At 36.2% G+C, this 27994-nt stretch overlaps 2 protein-coding genes across 2 annotated transcripts in view; both read left to right on the plus strand.

Annotated features, from left to right (window-relative positions):
- Window positions 1-16806, plus strand: part of LOC106139633 (chloride channel protein 2) — a 183087-nt gene extending 166281 nt beyond the window's left edge. The window contains exon 24 of the transcript XR_009657399.1: window positions 16624-16806. The gene's annotated coding sequence lies outside the window, so the exon portion shown is untranslated. The remainder of the gene's footprint in view (window positions 1-16623) is intronic.
- LOC106139632 (guanine nucleotide-binding protein G(I)/G(S)/G(T) subunit beta-1) lies at window positions 569-27758 on the plus strand. Its single transcript, XM_013341112.2, has 9 exons — window positions 569-810; window positions 12891-13024; window positions 14051-14196; window positions 18172-18342; window positions 18905-19027; window positions 20253-20454; window positions 21698-21914; window positions 22588-23901; window positions 24286-27758. The coding sequence occupies exons 2-8, from the start codon at window positions 12968-12970 to the stop codon at window positions 22692-22694; spliced, it is 1023 nt and encodes a 340-aa protein (XP_013196566.1). The 5' UTR covers window positions 569-810; window positions 12891-12967; the 3' UTR covers window positions 22695-23901; window positions 24286-27758.
- The last annotated feature ends 236 nt before the right edge of the window (window positions 27759-27994 follow it).

Raw genomic sequence — 27994 nt, forward strand, 5'->3', positions numbered from 1 at the left:
ATTTATAACCGCGAAATATTAGTTTATAACACCATGAATATTTATTTACATAACAAATTGTATAATAGTTATAAAAAGGACGAGGACACAATATTAACATTATCTTTTATATATAAGTGCTTCTCACGTAAATATAGAATTCAAATCAAAGGGCGTTTGAGCCTTGGAGGCTGTCGCGATAGAATCTTTGTTTGATTGATTAACCTACAGTTTTCATATTATGTTCAATCATATAGAATAAAGTATGTCATCTCATATTATTATCTTCCTAATGTAACGCTGTAATTTGGCTATAATGGTCACATTTTATTTCATATAACACGTTTAAAAAGTCCGCGAAATTATATTCACGCCCAGTTTGACGTCACGATTCGGGGTTCTCAACAATGTCTTACCGCACCCTATTTTATTTATTACACAATGTCGTATCTGCTTTTGCTTGTTATCATAATATCTGTTGTAGCATTGACATAGAGCTCATATTTGAAAATCACATATTTTCGTGCATAATTTACTCAATAGATGGCGCAACGGATTCTAACTACACTAGCAAAGAACTGGCCAATCACATTCCAGGAACTTTGACGCAATTTGCAAATGGCCGTGAAAAGGACCCAGCTCGAGGGTGTATGAAAAGCTAAATGGTGGATGATTTCGTGATATAAGCTAGTGAATATATTGTTAATTCAGTGTGGTGCCGTTAAAACAATTCACAATGTGCCAAAGAGTGAGAATCCAGTCTTAATGGTGTTATAGGAAGAGCCTGAAAACCGCTGGAGGGACTTACTACGAGACTTAGCTGGCAGAAGGGTAAAGTACTATCTTTTTAGCAGTTCGCCTTGTTTTTAGCTGCTTATATGTTTTATTTTCGCTTGAATATGTTTAAAAGTACTATTGCCATGAAAATGTGGAGTCTGGAAAGTGTATGAGTGGTGTAACGATATGGGTGTATGCTCTGCCTTGGCGCCGCCGGTTGCGTGAAACGCCTATTAGAAAAAATGGTCCTTGTTATCGTGCAAATGGAGTCACGTATGCCAATATACGGACACGAGATCCATTTTTGGATGCTAAAGGATAGCAGGACGTCAAAGCTCTATCGAGAAAGTCGTATGAATAATATATAATGTACAGTACTGGGCTGGCGGCCCTGTTGCTACTGAAAAGGACATCGATTTATTCTGATTATCACCTTTTCGTATTGAAATGAACACGTTTCCTCAGGATTGACATTAATTTGAGTGAAATATTTGTATCCTTTGTCTTTTACAGTTTATTTTATTCTTAGTTATACTAAAGATTAGTTTGATAATGTTTGGCAGTATACATAATACAGTAATCAGTAGTTAATAGTCCCAAAACAATGTTAACACCAGAATGCCGTGAATGTGAAATAGTGTAGCTACCTTACCTAGAATAAGAAAGTAGGTAGGTAGGTCAGTAATATGTAATATAATTAGGGGTAGGTATGCAATAATTATATCAAATTCATTTAAATTCGTTGTTATATAAATGACAATACATTATTAAAATGTCATTATCCCATCACTCCAGGTGACATCATACCTTCACCTTTTTCATCTTGACAAACTTATTCAAATGAGTAATTGCTAATATGTTTTATACCCTCACAACATATATACATATACATGTTAATCCATTAAGGGATAGACATAGGCAAGTCATTTGAAGAATATCACCATTATCAGCTGTAGGGTTTGGTAATTAAGCTTTAAACAGTGACAGATTGCTAGACCATCTTCCAACAGAAGATTGATGTTCTAAATCTCTCTAAAATTTTTAGTTAGTTGCAGTTAGATCCTCAATTGTGCTCCTCATCCTCCTGTGAATCCTTAAATGCTTCAAGGTTCCTAAAGAAGGACATTGCTCTCTTTCACACTTGTTACTATTTCCGTACTTTAGTAATTTTTTTAATAATTTATTTCCAGCGACCTCAACAGTGGACTAAATTTATTCTTAAAAAATGTAAATCTAAAATTTATTCTTAAAAAAATATAAATTTATCTCAAAGACATTGAACATTTTAAGTATTGATTAATAATTTTAACCTAAACAGCCTTTATCTAATGCAGGATGTAGCCCTCCTATAGTGCATTCCAGTTATCCTGTTTTAAACCCTCATGTTTCCAAAACGGACCATAAAGCTATATCCATACCACTGAGCAGCTGGTTAGACCCACGGCAGACAGTTTAATGTTTATACCAATCTCTAGTGGTAATTTATTTGTCTTCACTGCATTGTCTACTGGACTAATCTTCTTGAAATTTTGCGTATAATAATAATTATGAGTTTGGAGAAGGGCAACTTTTCATCGCCGTTCTAACTATAGTTCCCATGGGATTTATGGAAAACCTGTATTATTTTGTAGCTGGTGGGTGAAGCTGTGGGCAATGGCTAGTGTCACATTAAATATAAAAATAAATAAGCCCTTATTCATATTAACATTACAATTCTTAAAAGTTCATTCTGTAATCTTGTTTTGTGCATGTATTCTTCTGATAATCTGTTTGCCAGTCAACAAAGGCCTCCTCCAATCACATTACATAAAAATTAAAAAAATAAAAGCACAAAATTTGTTCTCATTTTATCATGATGAGTATTTCTTGCCACCACAATCTTGTTTCAGAATGGATATTGAAAATTAGACTTTTAATTTTGCATGTACTTACTATGGGTGTATATTGAATTTTATTTCATGTTTACATTAATTCATCAAAAACAAAATTAATAAAAAAATATATGAAGGCATTGTGCCCAGGAACTTGCAACATTCCCTGCTGTTTGCGAGATTTATATACTTGCTGAGCATAAAAGCTGCCAGCTCCCAAGTCTCTAATTTAAGTTTGTAATTTTAAATTGTTATTTTAATGAATACTTTTAAATAGAGATGAAATGAATGTTATCCAAATTAGTAACAAGGTAATTGTTCATATCTGTTTGATTGATTATGTAACTTTTTTCATATATCAGGCCTTGTTATGTTTGCAGTGGACTTCGAAATGTGGTTACACGTTTATTTAGATTAATTTGGTCTGAACACATTTACTTTTTGTAAAATTTTAATTGAGAATGACTCTAAGTTATTCTCTAACAAAGACATAGGATGGAAGAGGGAATGCTTTGATAGTTTGCTCACGTGAGAGGATGAATGAAAGCAGGTTGACTAAGGAAGGAGAGTGAATGGGAACCGTGAAGTGGGATGCCTTAGATGGACATTCCTTAATCAAAACAGAATTTGATGAAAAGTCATGTCAAGACGACGAGTTTGCAGATAGTTATGAATGTGGATTGTGGCTAATGGAAAGATGCCTATACCTCCAGAAAAGAGGCGTGTATTTTATATATGTACATATGTCTTAGGAAAACGGCAGTGAAAGCGGAAGAGCCGCCCAAAACAAAAAAGGTAAATAAAAAGGCTTATAACTTAGGGCCTCTCTTGCACTAAGGGTCTTTTTAACGTCGTTGACGCTAGGTGGGGAACGACGGTAGTAGCACGCCGCTGCGTACGCGAAAGACGCCAAGTGTGTGGACGCCCTAAGCCTTTTATGATAAAATGGTTCGGATTCTGCCTTTTAAGATAAAATGTGGACGTAAGATAATATAATTCATCACTCGTTTAGAATCCTGCGCAAGGAGTTTGTAAACTGGGAGTTTTTATTATTTTCCGGTGACATATAGTTTGTTTACCTTTACATTTTTGTACCTAAATAAATATCTATACTTATGTTCTTTTAAATTGTATAGTTTAGATTCGTAACAGTACCTTTGGAATAACTCGGTCTATGTAAGTACACGATTACATGCGTTTGTCGGTCAATTTTCAACGCATTTCTTACTACGATTGCGTAAACAAGGCCGACTGGTATATAGTTGATACAAGTTTTAACAGGGAATGTGTAAGTACAGTGGCGAAAATGTAAATCTGCCTTATAAATGTTTGGCGACTGTACACTAGAGGAGAGGGGGTCAGATTGGATCACTGTACAAGAAGTTTCTGAATTAATTACATATGCACAAAAAATATCAAGGAGGTGTTTTGGTTCCCTCTGCAATTTTTTTGTGGTATAGGGTGTATATTACAGTACAGTGTGACAGACATAAAGAAAAACTGAAGAGTGACCGGGGCTCCGCCCACCTTAAACGAATAATTTCCCTGAGAATTTTCTAAAAATCTTTTCTTAGCCGACGTCTCCTAACTACAATCTACCTTCCTGCCAAATTTCATCTTTATCGGCCTAGTAGTTTTCGAGGTATCGTGATGAGTTAGTACGTGAGTTAATGGGGAAGATATCAACAAAAGTTAATAAAATTTCTTAGGCACATACAAACATAAAATCACACTCCTTTCCCTTAGGGTTAGCCAGACTACATCTTTCCTCTTGCCACTATCACTACATCTTTCCTCTTTGCCTCGACCATAGTAAACAATTAGAATAGTGTATTTTTATGTTTTCCCTCATACAAATTCATATACTGAATACATGGATAGAAAGTGCTATGCGTATACGCATACGTATCGCACGTCACATTCGCATCAGTTTCTTGCTAATAGGTCTAATTCATAGGACTTTATTTTGTTGGTTCTGTCTAAAAAGCTTCCTTGTACAGTGCCAAAGATATAATGTGTTTATTTTATCAAACAAATAGCTTTCGGCTGCGACACCGCCCGCGTTACAAATACCCTATATCCTTCTTCGTACCCCAAATTTAAATGTAAATTTTCATTGGGATCTGTTCAGTGGTTTTGACGTGAAAGATAGCTAAACAAACACATTTTAACATTTATAATATTAGTATTGATAACAAAATCGTGAATTTACATCTTTTCACAATAAAGATGAATAAAAATTTAGCACGTTAAGTACTTATTTAAAATATAAACAAACAGTTGTCTCTAAATTGTAATTCTAATCCGACGTCCACTCTTGTGTCCAAGCATTTTACAACACCTCAACGCTTTTCTTCCGGATAGATAAAAAAAAGTACACTTGTCTCTGGTATAACCTTAGCAAACTTAATTTGATACAGAATAAAACGATGCCGACCGAAGGCGACCCAGACCAGACGTGTACTCAGCGAGCCCTTACCGCTGTTTGCGGTCGTAAATTTGAAGCCGACTGTGCGAAATAAAATAAGGTCCCGTGCCCCGCCCTTAGCACGGCCCTGTACTGTACAAATATTAGGAAGTGAGTGGTGCAGACTTGTGGTTCCCAGCGTCAATAGACCAAAGAATAGGACCACTTCATCCTCTTACCCATGGATGTCGTAAAAGGCGACTGAGGGTGAGGTTTACAAACTTGGGATTCTTTTGGGCGATAGGCAAGCTATCTGTCACTATTTTAATCTCAAAACTATCATTAACACAAGCAGCTGAACGTGTTCAAATCAATCGTTTCAATAATGTTGGCTCTGTCTACACCGCAAGGGATAAAAACATGATCGTAATTATGTACGTACACCGGAGTTGCTACTTCTACAAAACATTGCAGATTGCACAGACCTTATACAAAATAAATATTTCAAATTGTAACTCTTTAACCCATAACGCGTCCTAGTTCCTAACCGAGGCACTAACGTAAAACGGCACGAAGCGTCCTAGTTCCTAACCGAGGCAATAACGCAGTCTGTTGTCTTTGGTATTTTTTTTCAATCATTTAAATATCATTGGTCCGCCCAAAACTTGTGTAACAACCAACAGAAAGTCTTTGTCCTTCGTTTTTTATTTTTTAAACCAATGACAATCAACAAAAATTTTGTAAATAAGAACATATTCGTGAGTGAAGTACGCGACAAGACAAGTGCCTTCCGCCATTATTATTTTCATTGAGCGGTGTGTAAAATTTATTAACGGAATTATGTCAAAATCTTTTAGAAGGAAAGTGTTTGTTTAATGTATTACATATCAAATTACAGCTTATTAAATAACCTATTTATTAACAATATTTGTTCTGGCCTAAATTTATGATTTAATGTCGAGAAATCGACATTACTTTTACGAACCGAAATCGAACTACGATCGACAATGTTTTCATTCGTTTTCATATTTATTCTATCAAACTAAGTACCATATAAACTATATAAAGTTTAACGTAAATTTACTCAGCTCTCTGGGTTTTTAATTAATTCTGTTGAACTAGTTATAATATAAACAATAATTCGTAATTATGTGATTTCGATCGTCCATATTGTTCATTGCATGGCATTGACCTTGTAATATTGCGATGGCGATTGAAGTCGGTTAGAAAGTACCGTTCGCAAAAAGTTTTGCAAATTTGTTTAATTATTTTTTCTTTTAAATATTATTTTCACTTTGTTTATAGTCAAAATGTTTCTTAAAATAAAATTTAAACCACTTTAAAAATAGGTCTTATTATTTTATCGAGTGTGTGTTTAGTGGTAGGCTTACGTTTATGTGGCGGAAGTTGTAAATTTTAATTTAGGGTTCTGCACTTAGACATTGACCAGGGTTCTCAAGTGATCTGTATTTTTCATAAAAAAAATGTGGAATGGCTATAATGTGTATTATTAAATGATTGAAATTATCATTACTCCCAGATTTATTTATTTATTTAAAACTTTATTGCACAAATTAACAAAAAATATGTACAAAGGTGGACTTCATGCCATATGGCATTCTCTACTGACTAGTCAGATGACTGACTTACCATCAGACCAAACTGTGATAGCAAAATGGTGCGATAAAGTACAAATTATCTATTACTAGCTGCGCTCCTGGGCTTTGGTCCGTGGTCGTGAGAATTTCGCGATAAAAATTAACCTATATTTCCAGGTAATATTCTACCTATATATTAAATTTCATCAAAATCCATCCAGTATATTTTACGTAAAAGAGTAACGAACATCCATCCTTACAAAGTTGCATTTATAATATAATATTAGTAGGATGGATCTGGAATATAAGAATATCCAAGAGGATGTTGTTATATAAATGTAAGTAGTACCTACCTATCGCTACACAAATCTCAAACTCACGTTCGATCTATGTGATTTGTTCTTTTTTTATTATAGCCCACGGCTCCGCCCGTGGTAAAAAAGGAGCTCCTGAAGGTTTAATTTGTCTCTGTGACAATTTCATCAAAATCTGTGCAGTAGTTTCTGGGTTTATTCATTACAAACAAAAAATAAAACAAATCTATCGCGGAGAAGCGTTATTCGGCTAGGCGGAAAACAAGGAGACCTTAATTTTTTATGAATACTAGTGTAAAAAATATATATTATTTATTCGTTATTTATTGTGTGGTATTTTAATTAGATTTAGGAGTTAAAATACGACACCCGAATTCTGGTGTATTACAACATTTATACTGAATGGACCCACATAAATTATTCGATACTTAGCAAGAAATATGGTCGATTCATTCACTAAAACACGTTATGGATTTTATTAAAAAAAATACACACAAAAAACTTGCGTAAAAATGACACATTACGATTGAATTACATTTTTGTTGCTAACGGTATGTTGCTCGATTCGTGGCTACGCACCCCGCCCGCACCCCTTCTTCGCCAACGGTCGAAATTGACAGTGTCCGACGGCAATTGTTTATCGTGTGTCATTTGCATAGTATATAATTAATAAACAATTGAAGAGTGATTGTCTGCGTTCAAGTGTTGTGATTATACTCATTCGTAGCGGAATTTACTTAGCTTTGTGTTATTGGAAAATATTTTAATGAAATGGGAATGAATTTCGTGCAATTAACGTGTAAAGTGTAAATGGCGGCCAAAAAAATGTCATCTTTAAAATGTTCGGGGCTACAGATGATACTTGAGGTATTTATTAGTATATAATTTTACTTTTAACTTGATGCTCGTTTCGTTATCTTTTTTTAGGTATACAGTTCATTGAATATAATTATACGGTTGAAGCACAAAGTTAACTTTTCTGCGGAAAGTCGGCAAAATTTTCATTGTACGGGACGTTACCGGAGTGTAGACTTTAGGAAATGCGGACGCGTCACGGGTTAAGAAAACTGCAGACCGCTCATGCTCGCAGGTAAATTAAATCCAAATATTATTCAACTGTGAATGGGGTCATGAGAAATTTGTGTTATTCTTCATAATTACCTGAATTCTACCTATGATAGCATCACAGTACAAACTATGTAACGTTAAGCATCGTCGTGTATTTGAGTAACCTTTAAAATATTGGACGGTACCTTCAACATTACCTTTATTTATTACAACTACTTTTTACTATTGCTGCCGAGACCCACAACGCAGTTTTATTGTACAGACAGGTTTTATCACGATATTTGCCTTGTCATAAAAATAAGGACAAATCAGCTGAATTTGTTTTATGTATTTATTCTAATATTTATCTGACCCCCCGCACATAATTTCAAACCAAATCATAATAATCTATTTCACCCGAGTGAGATAAGTGTAATAAAAATACTCCATCCATAACAATCGGTAACATTTGAGAGCGTGCTAAATATTTTCGCCGCACTCAAATTCTCACTACTTCGACGAATTCCAAAACAAAGATTACGTAATAAAACAGATGATTAAATTTTTTCAGTACGTTCCCGGCCGTGTGGTTCTCGGGACCAATAGAAAAAGGAATAGGACAACTCCATCTCTTTCCCGTGGATGATCGTAAAAGGCGACTAAGGGATAGGTTCGTAAACTTGCGATTCTTTTTTTTTAGGCGATGGACTAGTAGCCTGTCTCTATTTGAATCTCAAATCTATCATTAAGCCAAATAGCTGAATGTGGCCTATCAGTCTTTTCAAGACTATTATAGGCTCTGTCTACCCCGCAATGGTATATATATATATACCTATGTATGTTGAAAGTGTATGATTTTAGCCGCAGTAGACTGGCAGCAAACTCTTTAATATTTATGTGATCCCATTGTGCTGTTTCCGGCTGTTGGAATATGTAACCATAATATAAACTGCCGTGGTCTGAATGCAGTCATTTGGTCCCCCAAATTCAGCTAACTGCATAGATGAATTTTTGTCTCTCTCTCTCTCCTCTCCTGGCTGGTGGTCAAAGATCGCCGCCCAGGGTCAACGTGCCATTTACAAACCAGGATGATGATGATGATATTTCAATCCGTCAACAGTTTTCGACCTAAGTCATTGCAGCGTGTCACAAAAATCAAGAATCCGTTCATCATTACATGCATACATATAATCACGTCTATATCCCTTGCGGAGTAGACAGAGCCAACAGTCTTGTAAAGACTGATAGGCCACGTTCAGCTATTTGGCTTTAAGATAGAATTGAGATTCAAATAGTGACAGGTTGCTAGCCCATCGCCTAAAAAAGAATCCCAAGTATGTAAGCCTATCCCTTAGTCGCCTTTTACGACATCCATGGGAAAGAGATGGAGTGGTCCCATTCTTTTTTTTGTATTGGTGCCGGGAGCCACACGGCACTACAACTTCATCATTACAAACTCTAATAACATACCGACCGATGACGTACTTACCTTATTATGTCAAACAATGGGTTGACTTTTAAATTCTGGTCGGCACGCGATGGTGCAAGTACTCCCAAGCTGAATGTAGTTAGTGTTTAATTAACAGTTGGTCCGGTAGGCCATCTGTACTATCTGTATCTGTAGTAGAATTACTGTATTAAATGATCCTGTATATTATTTTGTGTACATAAATAAATAAATACATTATAACTTTAATTATTAATGTAGCGTGGTGGAACATTTATTTGTTTGTTATTGTATTTGCAAAAAACTACATTTTAATTCAGAATATTGTCGTTTTGGGGACTGTACTTTTTAGTTCGACATGTCTCATTATTTACGAATAAGGTGAAATTCTGATTAAAAATTAATTGTATTTTGAATCATAATTTCCACTTATTCGTAATCGATTGATTCGTATCCTATTTCGATACAACTTCCCAAGTATAGGTTAATCAGAACAGCAACCAGGCAGAACCATTTTGTTTACCAGCTATGTAAGAAAAATTAAATTTACCCACTTATAAGCAGTTTGCCACGATAAATTATTGGCAATGTCCCAAAAACTGGTGTTTTCGATAAGTGGCATATAATGTAAACAAACAACTCAGGTGTTTGAGATCACACGTTCTATAATAGGATAGGATTTCCGAGTATCAATCCGAAATTAAAGACAGATTTTTCGCAATTTTATTATAGGTACTACAATTGTGTTTTAAGTGGCTTTTAAAATCGGCCCATTTTTTTTTATATGATTTCGTGTAAATGATTGCAGAAAATAATAGAAGTAGTGTAATTTTGTTTACATAAAATCACGCCTCTTTCCCGGAGGGGTAGGTAGAGACTACATCTTTCCACTTGCCACGATCTATGCATACTTCCTTCGCTTCAACCACATTTTGTTCAAATTAAAACTTATATGTCATGAACCCATAATATTTCTCTTCCTCCTGACGTAAGCCCCGGTTACATCCTCACCTGTCTGGAGAGGAGTCCTGGGGTGAGTTTATGATCTTGATTCTGGTGCGATGAGTCAGGATTTTCCACGAAGCGACTCCCATCTGACCTCTGCAACTTTTGCAAAGGAACCAAACTCATATTGGATCATGAAATTTAGTTGCCTGAATGTGCAGGTTTCTTCACGCTGTTGTCCATCACCGTAGGTACCTATAATATTACACATGGAAATCTAACGCGCTTGAGAAAATTTTAGAACTTATAAAAGACCGAAAGTTGATGATAAAACTTGATTTATACCCTGCGAGGACCTAAGCTCTCTAATTTGATGAACAGATAAGCTTTTGTCTACTACAGCACAGCTTCGCCCTTATCTTTGCTCTCGTTTACAAAATAGAGAGAGTACAGAAATCAACCTTTAAGAGTTTATAGTAATAAATTCCAAACATAGACATCATTCTGCAAAAAATATTTTTTACATTAAGTAGGTACACTTATCGTGGCATACAACTGCATTTTGAGAAATAAACAATAAAGAAATACTGAAATAATCAACTATGCAAGTGGAAGATTTAAGAAATAGGGCAAGACCGAAAAATAGATGGATGAACGGCGTAAAGGATAGTATGAGGAGAAAGGGAGGGACCAGTGAAGTGGCAAGTGGCAGAGGTAATTTAAAAAACTAACATACTGTGCCGACCCCACGTCAAAAGTGGGAAAAGGAAACGACAAAGAAGGAATACTGAAATAATCAAGCGAAAGGCTAATAAACTTGAAAGCTTTAGGCTAGTAACCTGTCACTATTTAAATCTCAATTCTATCATTAAGCTATACAGCCAAATTTCTATCCCATAATAGATAAAGACGAGACTAAATGTATGTTATTAATAAATACGAAACAGTTGTCATAAAAAAGGTCGTACAGCAATTCATTTTCTCGACTTTAATTATTTTGTGCCTGATATTAAAGCTACTGCTGTTTTCTTTGTGTATAAATATAGAAGGCTATTGTGTTGACATGATTGTTTTAAAATATGGCTATCAAGACGCACATAATGTCGGGCTGACTTACTTATTAGTTATTTGCCCTGTTTTTTCACATATGTACAATGTGCATGCTACAAAAATAATGTTATTAGGTAAAAAAGAGTATATAAAAGAAAATGAAATAAATTGAACTCTTGCTAAAAGCGAGTTAAATAGGCTATTCGACATGTAATTAAGTTAATATTTTCCTTTCAAAAACTGTTTTTGGAAGACGTAAATTCCGAGAATATTACTCTTGGTATATCTATTGAGTATTGAGAAGATGCCAACAATATAGACGTTAATGAAGTCAAATACTAGGAAACACCTGGTCTCTTAAATGTAAAAAACTCGAGAATAAAATGAAGCACAATGTATTTCAAGACATATTTTGTTGAATTAAATAACGTTTCAAAAGCTTTTCAGTAGGCATATCATGATCAAAAATGTTCAGTAGTACATACAGCATAACGTGTGTGCCGTGTGGTTCTCCGCACCGATAGAAAAAAGAATAGGATTTAAGGCGCGTAAAGCCGCGGGGCAGTAAGTCGCTTTTTAAAATGACCAGTATTTCCAAAACTTCGTAATCAAAATATTTCAGCGAATTCCGAATAGGTTTGGCAGGTTTCATACACAGTCTGAACCTTATTTTAAGTATTTTTCTAAAATCATTTATTTTTAAGTATACATTATCACCTCGCACGTAATTGTAGTTATTTAAAGTTTTTCTTAAGAAAATCGCAACAAAAGATTACTCAAACGTGTGCGTTTTCCGAAATAAATTTTTCATTCCGGTATTCCCGCGTCTACATTCGTGGAAATGCGTACAGGCAACAACAAAACTATCCGCCACAAAATCTTGTGCAGTAGCTACCAAATTCTTAGAACTTGGCGATGTTGACTGTACTTTGTACCATCCTGTTCTGTATTTTATGATCGTGCTTTCCTCAGAGAAGTTGGAACTCGTAAAACTATGAGTTTATTATGTGGTAGGAGTTATACACGAGAAGTTAGCAAAGTTTATTGAAGTTTGGCGACTCATTACAGATGATAGAGTTATAGAGTCAACGTCAATACTTAATAGAATATAGAAGAAAAAAGTTTAATCTTAGTAATAGTGTCCGGTTGGTAATAATTAAAAAGTAATGACAACCTGGCCTGAAAAATTATGTACTAGTCATTTACTTCAATATGTTTATGGCATAAAATTATGCCAAGATTTTTATCTCGGCATAATTGATACGAGTTTCAATTTCAGTAAGAACCACTACTTACACTTGACACACCTATAACTAATCAGTTACTCTTTTTTTATGCCCACTGTGAGCTATAATCATCATAACTTTTGTATCGATTGATTAAACACTACCAGAATATAATACTCTGAACTATCAATTTAAATGTATTTATAACAACAGTTTTGTTTGTTAACAGGTCAGCAGGCGTAGCGTATCGTAGTCGCTTGGCGGCATCACAGGCGTTTGCTCCGGTCGTTCAGCTAGGCGGCCACGATGAATGAGCTCGACAGCCTGCGGCAGGAGGCGGAGACCCTCAAAAATGCCATACGGGTACAGTCTCTTTAATAAATATATATTTGACGTCTTACCGTCACAATGCTACTATATTTATCTGCTTTCTATTTCACTCCAACACAATCAAAACTGAGTTCAGTTATGCCGAAACGTTGGATGCCATTTATAAAATAGTGCTGGACTGTGACCGACGAACGTTTTCTGGGTATCTGGATCAGTATGATGCAGTGTAAGTGTAAATATAGGTAAAGACATATTGGTCTCCGGAAAATGCGAACAAGATATTAACAGCGTGGCCCATTAATTAAAGTATTCAAAGTCACTGAAAATTTGGAGTTAAGGGACGATATGTTAATGGGGCACGTAGTAAATATTATAAGATACATTTAATTTCTTAGCTAGACAAGAACTGAAAACTTTTATTCCCTGCTTAAAGTTCGTCACAAATCTATAGTCTTTCCTTTAAATAGGACTCTTGTGGATGTCGCAGGAGGCGTGTAGAAGACAATTATTGAAAAGTCTTAAAAATTCCAGACTCTTGAAAACTTAAACCATTTTGTTGGCCAGTTACATGGTGTTTACGCCATTCGCTGTTTCAGTTTTTATTATAACGTGAAACGGGACGGCGTACACCCCCAAATATACAAATAAAGATGGATTGATTTGATATTTAGAAAATACAATAAATATAAGACTAGACCGAAATTAGACATTTCGTTAATACTTGTGTAACTACGGCAATATTGTAATGCAACTAAGCGATTAGTGTTACAGTTAAGACTATTTAGCAACGCACCGTTGGCTTTCAATGTGGACATCTCTGTCAACCTGTTACTATGTTTACCTGTTACTGTGTACTAGGTACAATTGAGATTCAAATAGTGACCGGTTGCTAGCCCAACGCCTGAAAGACGAATCCCATGTTTCTAAGCCTGTCCCTAAGTCTCCATTTACGACATCCATTGAAAAGAGATGGAGTGGTCCTATTCTTTTTTCTATTAATGCCGAAAACCACACGGCACATTACATTCTCCAATCTATTACAATTATGTTTATTTGCAGGATGCACGGAAGGCGGCGTGCGACACTTCGCTTGCGCAAGCGACGGCCAACCTCGAGCCGATCGGGCGTATCCAGATGCGGACGAGGCGCACCCTGCGGGGTCACCTCGCCAAGATCTATGCCATGCACTGGGGCAGTGACTCCAGGTATTATATCTTTATTTGCTCATACATATAAACAAGTTACAGAGTTGAGACTGAGAAAATTGCAGTTTAAGTAAATAAAAAAAGTAAAAGTAAAAAGAATTTATTCATAAAATACCATAACAAAAAGACAAAAAAGGAAACAATAATATGTACAATAATAAACTTGTATGTAGTATGGTGCTCCCGAAAGGGTACTCAGCATAATTCTGGCTGTAAACAATATGCTACACGGCGGAAATATATATAACTTTGTAGAATATACAATATATTTTCCCCGAGGGGTAGGCAGACACATTATCTTTCCACTTGCCACGATCTCTGCATACTTCGCTTCTTCCACATTCATAACTCTCTTCATGCAAGTTTCGTATACCTACTCTTGACCTGACACTTTACCAGGACGTCCTTAATTTGATCAAGATACGTTCGTCTAGGTCTTCCCACTCCGACCTTTCCCTCCACACTCTCCTTGTATATCTCTGCTTAGTCAACTTGCTTTCACTCTTAGTATAATTTATATATTCGCTGCTTATAATTACACTAAACTATACTATACTGCTGGCATAGTTATGCATATGAGGTATAAAAATACGTATTGTATCCGAGGCCTTCCATTTTGGTCGGTTATTGAAAAGATCCTCCGACAAAACATTTGACGCATACAATATGAGTAATACAATGTTACACTGATCTGTAATATGAATACGCTGGGTACTACCAAAAAGGAGGTGGATTTATCGCAAATGAGTATTTAAACAATTAGCATGAAATAAAAAAAAATCTTCGTTTTCCGTGGATAGGAAACCTTGTTTGCCTATGACTATGATCTGGAAGTTGCTTAGTCATGTAAAAACACGAAGGGACTCCCGTCTGGACTTTGGGACGACGGTTTTACTGCGAGCCTTACTGGAATGTGAAATATCTTTTTCTATTCCGAAAAGAGTATAAATAATAGCAGTGGGATTGGACCCTCGTATGGTACCCTGCTACTGCTACCTTAGTAGTTTGATACGTCGACACTTCGCAACACAATATTTATTTTAATTCAGATCAGTGAGTTTTCATGACGCGATTTGTAGGTACTGTATTTACTCCGTTTGTTTTAGAAACCTGACGAACAGATTTCCCCTAATTTTTGAATAAATAATTGTTTAGTATGTACTTACTTTCCTCGCCAGAACGCCTTCTAGGAATAACGGTGTCATTAAAACTTCGTGTTGATGAGGAAAACTAGATTCGAAATCTTTGTTTTATTTTCAACATTTTTATGATTTGGCCTCATATAGTCTGAATGTCGACTTCAGTCTTTTCGAGATTATTGGCGATAAAAATGGTATTATATATTATTACATATATATGTGCCGTGTGGTTCCCGGTACCAATAGAAAAAAGAATAGGGCCACTCCGTCTCTTACCTATGGATGTCGTAAAAGGCGACTAAGGGATTGGCTTATAAACTTCGAATTCTTCTCTTTTGGGCTATGGGTTAGCAACCTGTCACTATTTGCTGCAGCTAAACGCGTCTTATCAGTCTATGAAGACTAATGGCACTGTCTACCTCGCAAAGGAATATATATATATCTTTATAATGTATGAATGTAAAGTATATATATAATTTGGTATAGGTTTTGCGTCAATTCCGTAAATGGTTTTATAACCGATAACAGTGACGTTAGATAATTATTAAATAAGGAAAACCTATTATTGGATTTGTTATTATAAAGAATCATTGTAATTAATATTCTGTTGATTTTTTGAATAAATAAACAGGACATTGCAGTCTCAATCACTTCAAATACAGACATTGATCAGTTAACATTTTATAACATATATGTATACATACATACATAAAATCACGCCTCTTGCCCGGAGGGGTAGACAAGAGAATACCTCTTTCCACTTGCCACGATTTCTGCATATTTTCTTCGCTGCATCCGCATTTATAACTCTCTTCATGCAAGCTCGGCGGTTTCGGGTACGCTTGACCTGACCCTTTACCAGGACGTCCTTAATTGTACTTATTCCATGTATGTATACAGGTACCTAATCCTACTACTATTATAAAGGCGAAAGTTTGTATGGATGTTTGTTACTCTTTCACGCAAAAACTACTGAACCGATTACCATGAAATTTGGTATGTAGGTAGCTGAAGACCCAAAATAACACATAGGCTACTATACTACATATAACATGCGCGGCACAGACATAACATTTATATTTCACAAAACAAAGATGGCGTACTCAATAAAACGTTTGCGTGACCGTAGAATAACAGCCGATAGCCATTTTGGTTGTTTGAGGAAAACATTTAGTCGCTAATGGAGCGCCTCAGTTTGTACAAGGTGATGCCGAGTGAACAAATAGAGGGTATTATGAATTCGTCAATTATGATACTAAAAAGTTTACTTTGAAATAATACACATTAGGATATATATATGTACTAGAGGCCGCCCGCGACTTCGTCCGCATGGAAACCCTATCAATCCCGCGGGAACTCTGGGATAAAAAGTAGCCTATGTGTTATTCTGGGTCTTCAGCTACCTACATACCAAATTTCATGGTAATCGGTTCAGTAGTTTTTGCGTGAAAGAGTAACAAACATCCATACATCCATACAAACTTTCGCCTTTATAATAGTAGTAGGATAGGATATAATAGTAGTAGGATAGGATATAATAGTAGTAGGATTCATTAAAGGTGTAGGTACTTCTAGTATTAGTCACACAGGGATTTCACGTGCCTGACGTTCGACCTGGGGGCGTGAACTACGGCCGTTTGAATCGATTTTAACAGGAAAGGAAAAGGGTTTGAAATGGAAAATACAGAGTTACAACAATGAAACTCCGTGTCCATAGTAATAGACTGGAGCATTTGAGTAAAACGTCGCAGGTGAGAGAGATGAGATAATAAAAAAATGATAGAATAAAGACAATCTTTATTAGAACTAGTTCTACAAGTTGTAAGAGGGTGGGTGGGAGTCACGAGATCCAGCAAGTAGCCGCTACAGGATAGTACACCTTCAAAAATTTTAAGACCTTCGAGTTTTATGTGGGCTCTGTCTACACCGTGAGGGATGAAGACGTGATATGTGTATGTATCTATACGACTACAGACAGGCGTTTATTATTGAGGAAGAATTTTAGGAAATTCCAGTAATAAGTCGCGAGTCAAGTTTTTAAATGACATTATTGGAAATCTTGATGACGCTTAATGATAGAACCATGAGATAAAAGGAAATAATTAATTTGGTAAATAACAGTAGATTTTATTGTAAATTCTTTGAGTAAATTGTGTTGAGCGACAATCGTTAGGTAGTTGAAAAGGATTTTACTCAGTTAAACTATATGTATAAAGGGTTGAATTTATTGACCGACCGAGTGAGCGATGCGAGCGACATCTACCAGTCAACTTGAGCGAAAATAATTTTTTTATCTTGCGTATGTTTGTAACGCGATAACTTTCGAACCGTTGGTTTGATTTTGATGATATTTAAAATCCATTGTAGGATCAGTAAATTGAATTTTTAATTGAAAATTTGTGGGGCATCTAAATCTATTTAGTAATTTTTGAGATATTTACAATTTCGTAAAAATTAATTGGTTCTCTTATATATTGTGCCGTGTGGTTCCCCGCACCAATAGAAAAAATAATAGGACAACTCTCATCTCTCTCCCATGGATGTCGTAAAAGGCGACTAAGGGCTAGGCTAACAAACTTGGGATTCTTCTTTTAGGCGACGGGCTGGCAACTATTTGAATCTCAATTCTATCTTAAAGCCAAATAGCTGAACGTGGCCTATCAGTCTTGACAAGACTGTTGGCTCTGCCTACCCCGCAAGAGATATAGATGTGATAATATGTAATATGGTTTCGCTTATAAAAAAACTCTTTCTGCTCCTCTCCCAAAGAGCTATTTATTAAAAACTTAAATGCTTATGTAGCAGTTGAATAAGTTATTTTTTTTTTCTCCCACAGGAACCTGGTATCCGCCAGCCAGGACGGCAAGCTGATCGTGTGGGACAGCCACACCACGAACAAGGTGCACGCGATCCCGCTCCGCTCGTCGTGGGTGATGACGTGCGCGTACGCACCCTCCGGCTCCTACGTGGCGTGCGGCGGCTTGGACAACATCTGCTCTATTTACAGGTGAGTTTTAATTGGAAGTCCCTCTAGGTATGTAGTGAATTAGTGTTATAGAAATCATGGGATTTCTAAAATAATTTGTTTGTTTGTTTATAAACTATAAAAATAAATATAACAAATTACAAAACAGTTATTGGATTTAGAAGAATATGTACAATGGCGGACTTATCCACAATGGGATTTCTTCCAGTCAACAAAAATAATAAACCAAAATAAAAATAATTTGGGAGTTATCACGATAATAAATAATGTACATACATATACTTTCAGCTACGTGACCATAGTCAAAGGTTTATACCACGATGTTATGAAATTTTAAATTGATTAGATACATACGGCATGTATGTAATGGCAAAAAACTTTGGCATTGCAATACTTTCTTATTTTTTTGTATTATTTTATTTCTATAGTGTAAGTTAATTTAAGTAAAAATACTGTAATTCGCCTATTCGCCATGCCTGTAAAAGTTTGCTAAGTAAAATAAGTTCCATTCTTAATTTTATGACAGATGTAAGGTACGCTTAATTGGCAAATAAATGACTATAAATTTGACCTTGTGTTCCAGTCTGAAGACACGCGAGGGCAACGTGCGCGTGTCCCGCGAGCTCCCCGGCCACTCGGGCTACCTGTCCTGCTGCCGGTTCCTGGACGACAACCAGATCCTCACCAGCTCCGGGGACATGACCTGGTGAGTCACAGCATCTGTCTACATTCCAGTGTGAAGACTAGCTCCCCGGCCACTCGGGCTACCTGTCCTGCTGCCGGTTCCTGGACGACAACCAGATCCTCACCAGCTCCGGGGACATGACCTGGTGAGTCACAGCATCTGTCTAGATTCCAGTGGGAAAACTAACTTCCCGGCCACTCGCCAGCCAGCTAGAGTGGTATCGTGTAAAAGGAAAACCCCCTTTTATTATATTCCTAGTTACATGGATGTCGCAAAAGGCGGCATCCAATCAAAGCGTGGTGATAAATCTATCTCCTAAACCCACCGTACAAACGCTAGAAGGATGATAAACAACATATATACATACACATAATCACGTCTATATCCCTTGCATGGTAGACTGAGCCAACAGTCTTAAAAAGACTAATACGCCACGTTCAGCTGTACGGCTTAATACTAGAGTTAAGATCCAAACAGTGACAGACTCATCTACCAAAAAGAACAATCTCGAGCTCATAGTGACAGACTCATCCGCCTAAAAGAAGAATTTCGAGTTCATGAGCTTATGATAAACAAACACACCTTGTACCATTTATAATGTTTCCCCCCAGCGCCCTGTGGGACATCGAGACGGGCCAGCAGTGCGGCCAGTTCACGGGGTACACGGGCCACGTTCAGCTATTTGTCTTAATGATAGAATTGAAATTCCAATAGTGACAGGTTGCTAGCCCATCCGCCTAAAAGAAGAATCAACTAATAAAAAAGATATTATAAGCCTATGATAAATAAACACACCTTGAACTATTTCCAATGCCCCCCCCAGCGCCCTGTGGGACATCGAGACGGGCCAGCAGTGCGGCCAGTTCACGGGGTACACGGGCCACGTTCAGCTATTTGTCTTAATGATAGAATTGAAATTCCAATAGTGACAGGTTGCTAGCCCATCCGCCTAAAAGAAGAATCAACTAATAAAAAAGATATTATAAGCCTATGATAAATAAACACACCTTGAACTATTTCCAATGCCCCCCCCAGCGCCCTGTGGGACATCGAGACGGGCCAGCAGTGCGGCCAGTTCACGGGGCACACGGGCCACGTTCAGCTATTTGGCTTAATGATAGAATTGAGATTCCAATAGTGACAGGTTGCTAGCCCATCCGCCTAAAAGAAGAATCAACTAATAAAAAAGAAATTATAAGCCTATGATAAATAAACACACCTTGAACCATTTCCAATCCATTCCCAGCGCCCTGTGGGACATCGAGACGGGCCAGCAGTGCGGGCAGTTCACGGGGCACACGGGCGACGTGATGTCGCTGTCGCTGGCGCCGGACCAGCGCACGTTCGTGTCGGGCGCGTGCGACGCGTCCGCCAAGCTGTGGGACATCCGCGACTGCCAGTGCAAGCAGACCTTCCCCGGCCACGAGAGCGACATCAACGCGGTCACTGTGAGTGCATGTTGTATTATTATGTATCACTCGTCTTATTCAAATCTTATATTTTTCTATAACTAGCTGTGCCCGCGACTTCGTCCGCGTGGAATTGTTATTTTGGGCATCATTGAGATGATCATTGAACCCTCAAGGATGTACAATTTTCTCCCGTTTTTTTTTTTTCAAATTTTGCCATTATTTCTTTATAGTTGCAGCGTGATGTTATATAGCCTAAAGCCTTCCTCGATAGATAGTCTATATGACGCAAAAAGAATTTTTCAATTCGAACCACTAGTTCCTGAGATTAGCGCGTTCAAACAAACAAACAAACAAAAATTCTTCAGCTTTATAATATTAGTATAGATTCTACAATGTTCGTTCGCGTACTCCTCCGAAACGGCTTGACCGATTCTCATGAAATTTTGTGAGCATATTCTGTAGGTCTGTAGTCTTTTCATACCCCTAAGTGATAAGGGTTGTGCATCCTTATCATTTTTTTTTAACTAGAAATTTACTTTAAAATTATGTATATGGCAAAACAACGTTTGTCAGGACAGCTAGTTCCAATTTATATGCCCATTTTGATAGTTTGATTATTTAAAATTGAGAAATATGTCTACCAGACATGTCCGTCCAGTCCATACATGGTTATAAAAGCGAATTTGTATATTACCTTGGAAATTCAGGCGTCAATAAAGGACTCTTATCCTGAAATCGTCAAAGTCAGATCAAGAGTACCCGAAACTGAAGAGCTTGTAAAAAGATAGATATGAATGTGTATGAAGCTAAGAAAGTATGTAGGGATCGTAGCAAGTGGAAAGATTTAGTCTGCCTACCCCTCAGGAAAATAAGCGTGACTTTTTATGCCTAATTAGAAATTTCACTAACTCTGTGTTAACTTTTATTGATCACTTCCCAATTTTATTTCGTCAACATTTCAACCTTAGTAATTATTATATAGGTATTCGTTCTGCGGCGAAATCTATATGCCACAAATCACAAAACATAAAAAATAAAACCACGCGACGCTATCAGTCCAAAACCGCGAAAAACCTAAATCTTTGGTGGCGGTCGAGCCGAAACATCGCTCCCGCTACAGCCGTTTCACTTTTTATTATAACTTGAAACGGGACAGCGGTAGTATTTCGCGCGATCTATCCACGGGAATGAGATGGGAGTGGTTGCCTTCTTTTCTTTTTTTATTGGCGCCGCTACAGTTGTATAATTTTTTTTTAATTATTTCTTTTCATCCCCTCAGTTCTTCCCGTCCGGGTTCGCGTTCGCGACCGGCTCCGACGACGCCACGTGCCGGATGTTCGACATCCGCGCCGACCAGGAGCTGGCCATGTACTCCCACGACAACATCATCTGCGGCATCACCTCGGTGGCGTTCTCCAAGTCCGGCCGGCTGCTGTTGGCCGGCTACGACGACTTCAACTGCAACGTTTGGGATTCGATGAAGAGCGAGCGAGCCGGTTAGTGGATGTTTTTGATGATTGTTTTTTTAAAAGTTGACGTCGGAAGTGGGATCATACATATATACATACATATAATCAAGACTATATCCCTTGCGGGTTAGACAGAGCCAACAGTCTTAAAAAGACTGATTGGCCACGTTCAGCTACGGATATATACAGGGTGAACTGCATAAATTTAACTGTTAAGTGTACTCATCTAAAGAATATTTAAAAACGTTAAAAGAAAAATATCGGTTCATATTTCAGAAAGTACGAAAAAAATAAAAGTATCATAAATCACGATCCCAAATTCGTAATATTACCCTGGCCGGCGGAAAAGCGACGCGTAAGATTCAGAGGTCAACGACACAATTCATTCAGCTGAGCGATCTCGACAACTCTGTACTTTACTTGATCTTGATACTAGAAAAATAATTTATTTTTCAGACATTTATTTACATGTTTAGTTTTAATTTCTTTTTGTAGTATTGGTCTTTAATAAAGCGTGTGACGTAGTTTTTGAGGGTTTTTTAAATGTGAAAATGATGGCGTTTAATTTAAATAAAAATAGGCTCAAACGGCTCAGAAGCATGGGTATAGTCTATGTTTAAAAGGATGCAGTTGTTTTAAATGTCACCTTGTATAAATATAGTATGTATTTTACTAACATTTTTTTTTTCTCTGCCCACAGGAATACTGGCCGGCCACGACAACCGAGTGTCCTGCTTGGGAGTCACCGAGAACGGAATGGCGGTCGCGACCGGCTCCTGGGACTCATTCCTACGCATATGGAACTAAACATACACACATACATCCTATAACACCCCCCCTTCACACACAACACACACGCCACACTTGACCCCACGCGCGCGTCTAATTGGAACGATTGAGACTTGATTTTTTTTTTTTTTTTCAAGATATATTCGTTTAGTTTCATGTTATTTTTGGAATTCTTTAGTCAATAATAAACCCCTGATTTATTCGAAATTAATCAAGTTATATTCTCAACATGGGTTCCTCAGTCTGCAAAGAACCCTTTTTAATCCCCTGCGTAAAAAAGAGTGGTGTTATGTTATTCCAAATTAATATAACAGATTAAAGTCCACATTGATTACAGATAATGGGGGAGGTGAAGTTTTATACTATTTTAGACGCGACGAATGTTTAAAACGCGACTTTGCTAATGTATATTACAAAATGTACGGTTTATATGTGGATATAGGTACGTACGCTCTGTCTGTCCCCACGGGGTGAAGACGTGGTGAGATGTATGTATTTGTGTATAAATGTATAATGTGGATTGAGATTATACATCATATCGATATTTCTAGATAATCGAAGCCAAACTATTTTTTACACCTTAATTCTAGAGATATGAAGTGACAGTGTGAAATTGTATCTCGGAAAGTTTTGAATGAAAAGGAAATTTACATTTTTTATTCACGGTATAAATAAAATCATCTCTCTAAATTTATTATCCATTAGAAATGAGCTTAAGGTGGATAAAACATCGTGAGGAAACCTGCGCATTTTTTAAACAACTTAATGTGTGACCCGTGATACAAGCTCGGTTAGGCTTTGTACCCGTTTATTGGGTCACGGAGGTCACAAGGGAGTCGCTATTAGTAATTACCCGTCTACCCCACACCAGGATCCTGGTCACAGGTCGACATTCCTCACCAGAAACAGAGACATGATAATACGACGATTTGTGACGCTACCTTAATATATCCACATAATAACCGTACTACTATATACATATATATATATATAAATCACTATTTCCAAAAAAAATTCAAGTCTCATAATAAACAGGGACTTTAATGCTATTTAGCGTGTTGAGCATTTAAAATTGTATGTTGGGGTTTGTCCGTGTGAGTGTGCGCGTTTTATTATATATATATATTATACATTTATATTATATATATTTAAAGTATAATTATGGTTAGCGTATCCCAATACCTTTGCCCAGGAGGGAACAGCTGTTTTATGTTTCTGTGACTTGGTAAGTTTATAATTTAATCACACCATCCGGCGTTTAAGTTGACCCTATAATTTGACAGTTCCGGGACGAGCAGAATTCTTTTTTATGTATAAAAATTTCTGCGCTCAATAGAGTATAATTTTGGTTCAACTTACTTGCCGGGAAATGTAGTTAGAACTCTTTTTTTTTTTTGGGAAGTTTTGATCTAGTTACATACATACATACATAAAATCACGCTACTTTCCCAGAGGGGTAGGTAATTAGTTCATAAAGTTAAAATAAATTAGTTTTGAAAGTTTTTGGAGTCCACATTCTTAAGTTATTCCGACAATTATCGTAAATATATATAAACAAGAAAAAAGTATTTGTTATTCATATTTAAAAGCTCTTCTTTCTTCATTCCAGATGACACATCGCACAATAGAAAAGTCGTACAAGTTATATAAAAAAAACTAAAATTAAAGAACCAAAAACTATTATTAATGTATCTATGTGTAATTTATTGAATGAGAATATGTTTAAGAATGAGATTCGTCTATAGATCTCTTTATTGGAACTGAATGCCTAATGTCTATGGTCTTACTGGGTTGGTAACTAAAGTTGGTGTCCACTCAAAAGAGTTAAAAACATCTCTTGTCAAAGCATTTTAACATTTAACACAAGAATAACATAAAATAAATATCAATATGTGCATTAAAGAACAGTTCAATGACCTAAATATCAACCAATAGAAAACTTCCTCGTTTAAATTTCGAGCGATGTGATTGGTGTTCGGTTTCGTTCACCTAGTATAAGGTCAAAGCCCAGTGGAAAATGTTTTTAGCCGTATTTGCTGTGCTGACAACTTTAGTTAACGACACATGAACCGACGTTCAATAATTTAAGAATTTTTAATAAAATTGAGGGATTAAATGTGTAAGTCGCAACGATTTTTCGTCTGTTTTACATACATTTTAATATTAAATATTGAGTTACCCTTTATATAATTTAAATCTTGTCTAATGAATTGTACGTCAAAAGGTGTAGGGGATAATCCGTTGCGAAAGCATATTTCCAAACCTCTGGTTCATAAGTAAGACCAATAGACTTTGCTATTGAATAGCTGCTTTCCCTCCAATATTTGTTTTGGAGTGCAGGCAAGCTAATTTAATTCGTAATAATATTTATACTTTGACATTTGCAATATAATCTTTAAACTCAAAACGTCGTATCAATGTATAACATTTAAGATTAAGGTTATTTTGAGAATTATATTTTTCGTTGCACAAAAATGATAATTTTGCGCACATGTGTTAAATTATGCATTTCAGTTCCATTCCTAATGGGGCGTAGAAGGTCCGATTTGAAAAATGCACGTCATACGGTATAATTTTTGCCGCAATGGCGTTTTGAAAATCGGATCTTCTGCGTGTACTTTGATGATTTTATTTTTACAGAACCTTTATGTGATGTTTGTTTGTCTTATCTGAATTGGAAATATAATTGTTTGGACGAGAAAGATACATTTTATTTCGTTCTAGCGTAAGGATAATAAGCTTCTCAGGAATTATCACGAACAAAATGAATAGTACTGTCAACCCAGTACGGCGGCGTTACGCTGGTCACTACGTAACTTGGTCGGCATAGAAGTGCCATTTTCTACGAAAAACTGTGCCGTAATTTCTACATTTTGGACTTATTAATTTTGAAATGAATAGCTTTTGTAATAATAGTTTTTAACCACAGCACTGGACAATGTAGTTGAAGCCCACGGTCTAAAAATGCTGGCTTCATGTTTTCTATCTACTGTACTTAGGCACTGTTTTATACGAAATCATTTCCATCTGAAAAAACGTGGCGGCCATGATTTCTGCCCTTGATTATTGGGACGGGAAACACCAAAGTCCCAATAGTTCATATTCTAGATTTAGGCTAGGGCATAGTCTTAAGGGGTAATTGAGATAGGCGTTCTGTATTGCTGTAAAACGTCATTTTACGTAACGTTTCGGTAAGTAGTCTTTCGTTGCAGTATTTATTTGGAATAGCACAAATCGGATGATGCTAATTTTGTTATACTCTCGGCCGAATAACGTTTTTTTTTCCTGTTACCGTTGGACACGATAAATGCGTTCGTACTCGTCGATAGCTCTGTAAAAACATGAACTGGTGCGCCAGTATCTAACAAAACATCTTTGAAGCCTTTTGAATCAGATGGTGGGGGGTATAAAGCTTTACTATGTATACAGATATAATCATGTAAAAGAGTATACGTATGAATAACGGTGATATTTTTTCATCTACCCGCATTTTACAGAGCTATTTTGATCAATTTATTAAATAATGTCCTACTAGGTGGTTAGGTAAAAAGAAGCTTCGTTATTTGACCGGCGGTATAGCATCACCCGTTAGCTTATTAATTTGTTTAGTCGATGGATGGTTGTCGAGCTACTATATTTTGTTAAGCCTCTGTCTTAGATAGGTTATTTAGATGTTTTATATAGGGCTGGCGGTACACTGGGTCTTGACACGGTTTCGGATCGCTTTTGATGCGTCACCGTTTATCACCAGTATCAACAAAAAATTTCGTTGCAATTAAAAGTTATCTGTCAAACTGACATGTCGCCATCCTTGTCTTACTAACTACGTTGATGAGGGACGGCGATATCGAATGATCGTCAGACAGACCATTCTTATTTGCAAAGAAATTGTACGTTTATATGTATCGTGCTCAAATACGCATTAAAATATTTATCTGTGTAGAAATTACTGTCTGAAATATGTTGTGAAAACAGTGTATTAGAATTGTATTTATTTCTAACACAAACGTGAAAGTTTCATGCAATGAAGATGACTGTAAAAAAGTTTTCGAATGGCATATCAGACTTGCTCCGCCATTTTTACATAATCTTATAATAACAGCTCATTGTTGGTTTTCACGTGTTCTGCGTAAGTTGATATAATATGATAATATTTGTATACACACGCATGCATCTACTTGTCTATTTAAGGGGTTTGTATTGGAAGCCATTTTATGTGTCCAACATCAACAAAATGGCGACCGAGGCAGGCAAGAGTTTGACTCTCATACAGCCATTGCTGTGTTGGACATAAAAAATTCTGGATATTTGAAGTTAGCTCTGGTCTGCTAGTTTTACGCCTAGATTAAGACGATTTTTTAAAAATAAACAATTTTTTTCTACTGTAATGGCTTCTTTTCCGATCGATGTACGACAACATTTAATATAATATAGCATTATCGATATGTACGATATTTAATAGTTTAAAGCTCCTATTTGATTTTCAGACCAATTTTTCTCACTTTTACATCATATAATTGGAATGGACTGCCATATTTTAATCTTTAACTGTAACTTTAATACTTAAATCGGAGGGAAATGGACGTCGCCGGGGCCCGCTCAATGATTCAAAAAGGTTCACTTAAAAATTATGTGTAACAAAAAGATATATTAAAATCTTTTTTATATCAACAGCAACTGAAATATGATGCCGATAAAGTACTCGAAATATTTCGATGTTCAATAAAAAATTATTACAAATTGGTAGCTTTTACAATTTCTACTAAGTACTGTTAAGAGAAATTAAGGTTTTACTATATCTTAATGTGACACTAAATTTGGAATATGATTGAAGATGTAACAATTTTTAGGGAAATGGGCACCCCGGACGGTTTTTTAGTAAATAGAAATGTCCGCAAATTATCAGATTCCTTTGACACCGTATTGAAATGTTTTGTATAAGTTGATTTTATTTGCTAGTCCACGTCTTTGATATGTTTAAAATAATTATTCTTAGTGGTGTAATACTAATTATAATGTATTGTGTAAAATATTTTTTTTTTAGTTATTATATCAATAAATTAAAATTTGTTTATTTTATAATTTGTTTTATTCGACATATACCTAAAAATATATTTAATTCACGATTTAAAATACATGAGATCCTTTTTTGAAGTTAGAAGTAGAAGAATATTTTCATTGTTATATGTATAACTACTTGCTGTCCCGGCAAACGTTGTTTTGCCAAATAAATAATTTTTAAGTAATTTATTGTTAAAATAAAATAAAAAATAAAACGGTGTTCAGGGTGGGCAATCCTTATCACTAAGGGGTATGAA

This window comes from Amyelois transitella, chromosome 25 (genome assembly GCF_032362555.1).
Source record: "Amyelois transitella isolate CPQ chromosome 25, ilAmyTran1.1, whole genome shotgun sequence".
Lineage (NCBI taxonomy): Eukaryota > Metazoa > Arthropoda > Insecta > Lepidoptera > Pyralidae > Amyelois > Amyelois transitella.

Excerpts from the sequence above, each read along its gene's own strand:
- LOC106139632 (XM_013341112.2), top strand. The coding sequence starts at position 12,968 with ATGAATGAGCTCGACAGCCTGCGGCAGGAGGCGGAGACCCTCAAAAAT. Across the intron at positions 14,197-18,171 it reads CACTGGGGCAGTGACTCCAG|GAACCTGGTATCCGCCAGCC; the intron begins GTATTATATCTT and ends TTTCTCCCACAG. Across the intron at positions 21,915-22,587 it reads GATGAAGAGCGAGCGAGCCG|GAATACTGGCCGGCCACGAC; the intron begins GTTAGTGGATGT and ends CTCTGCCCACAG.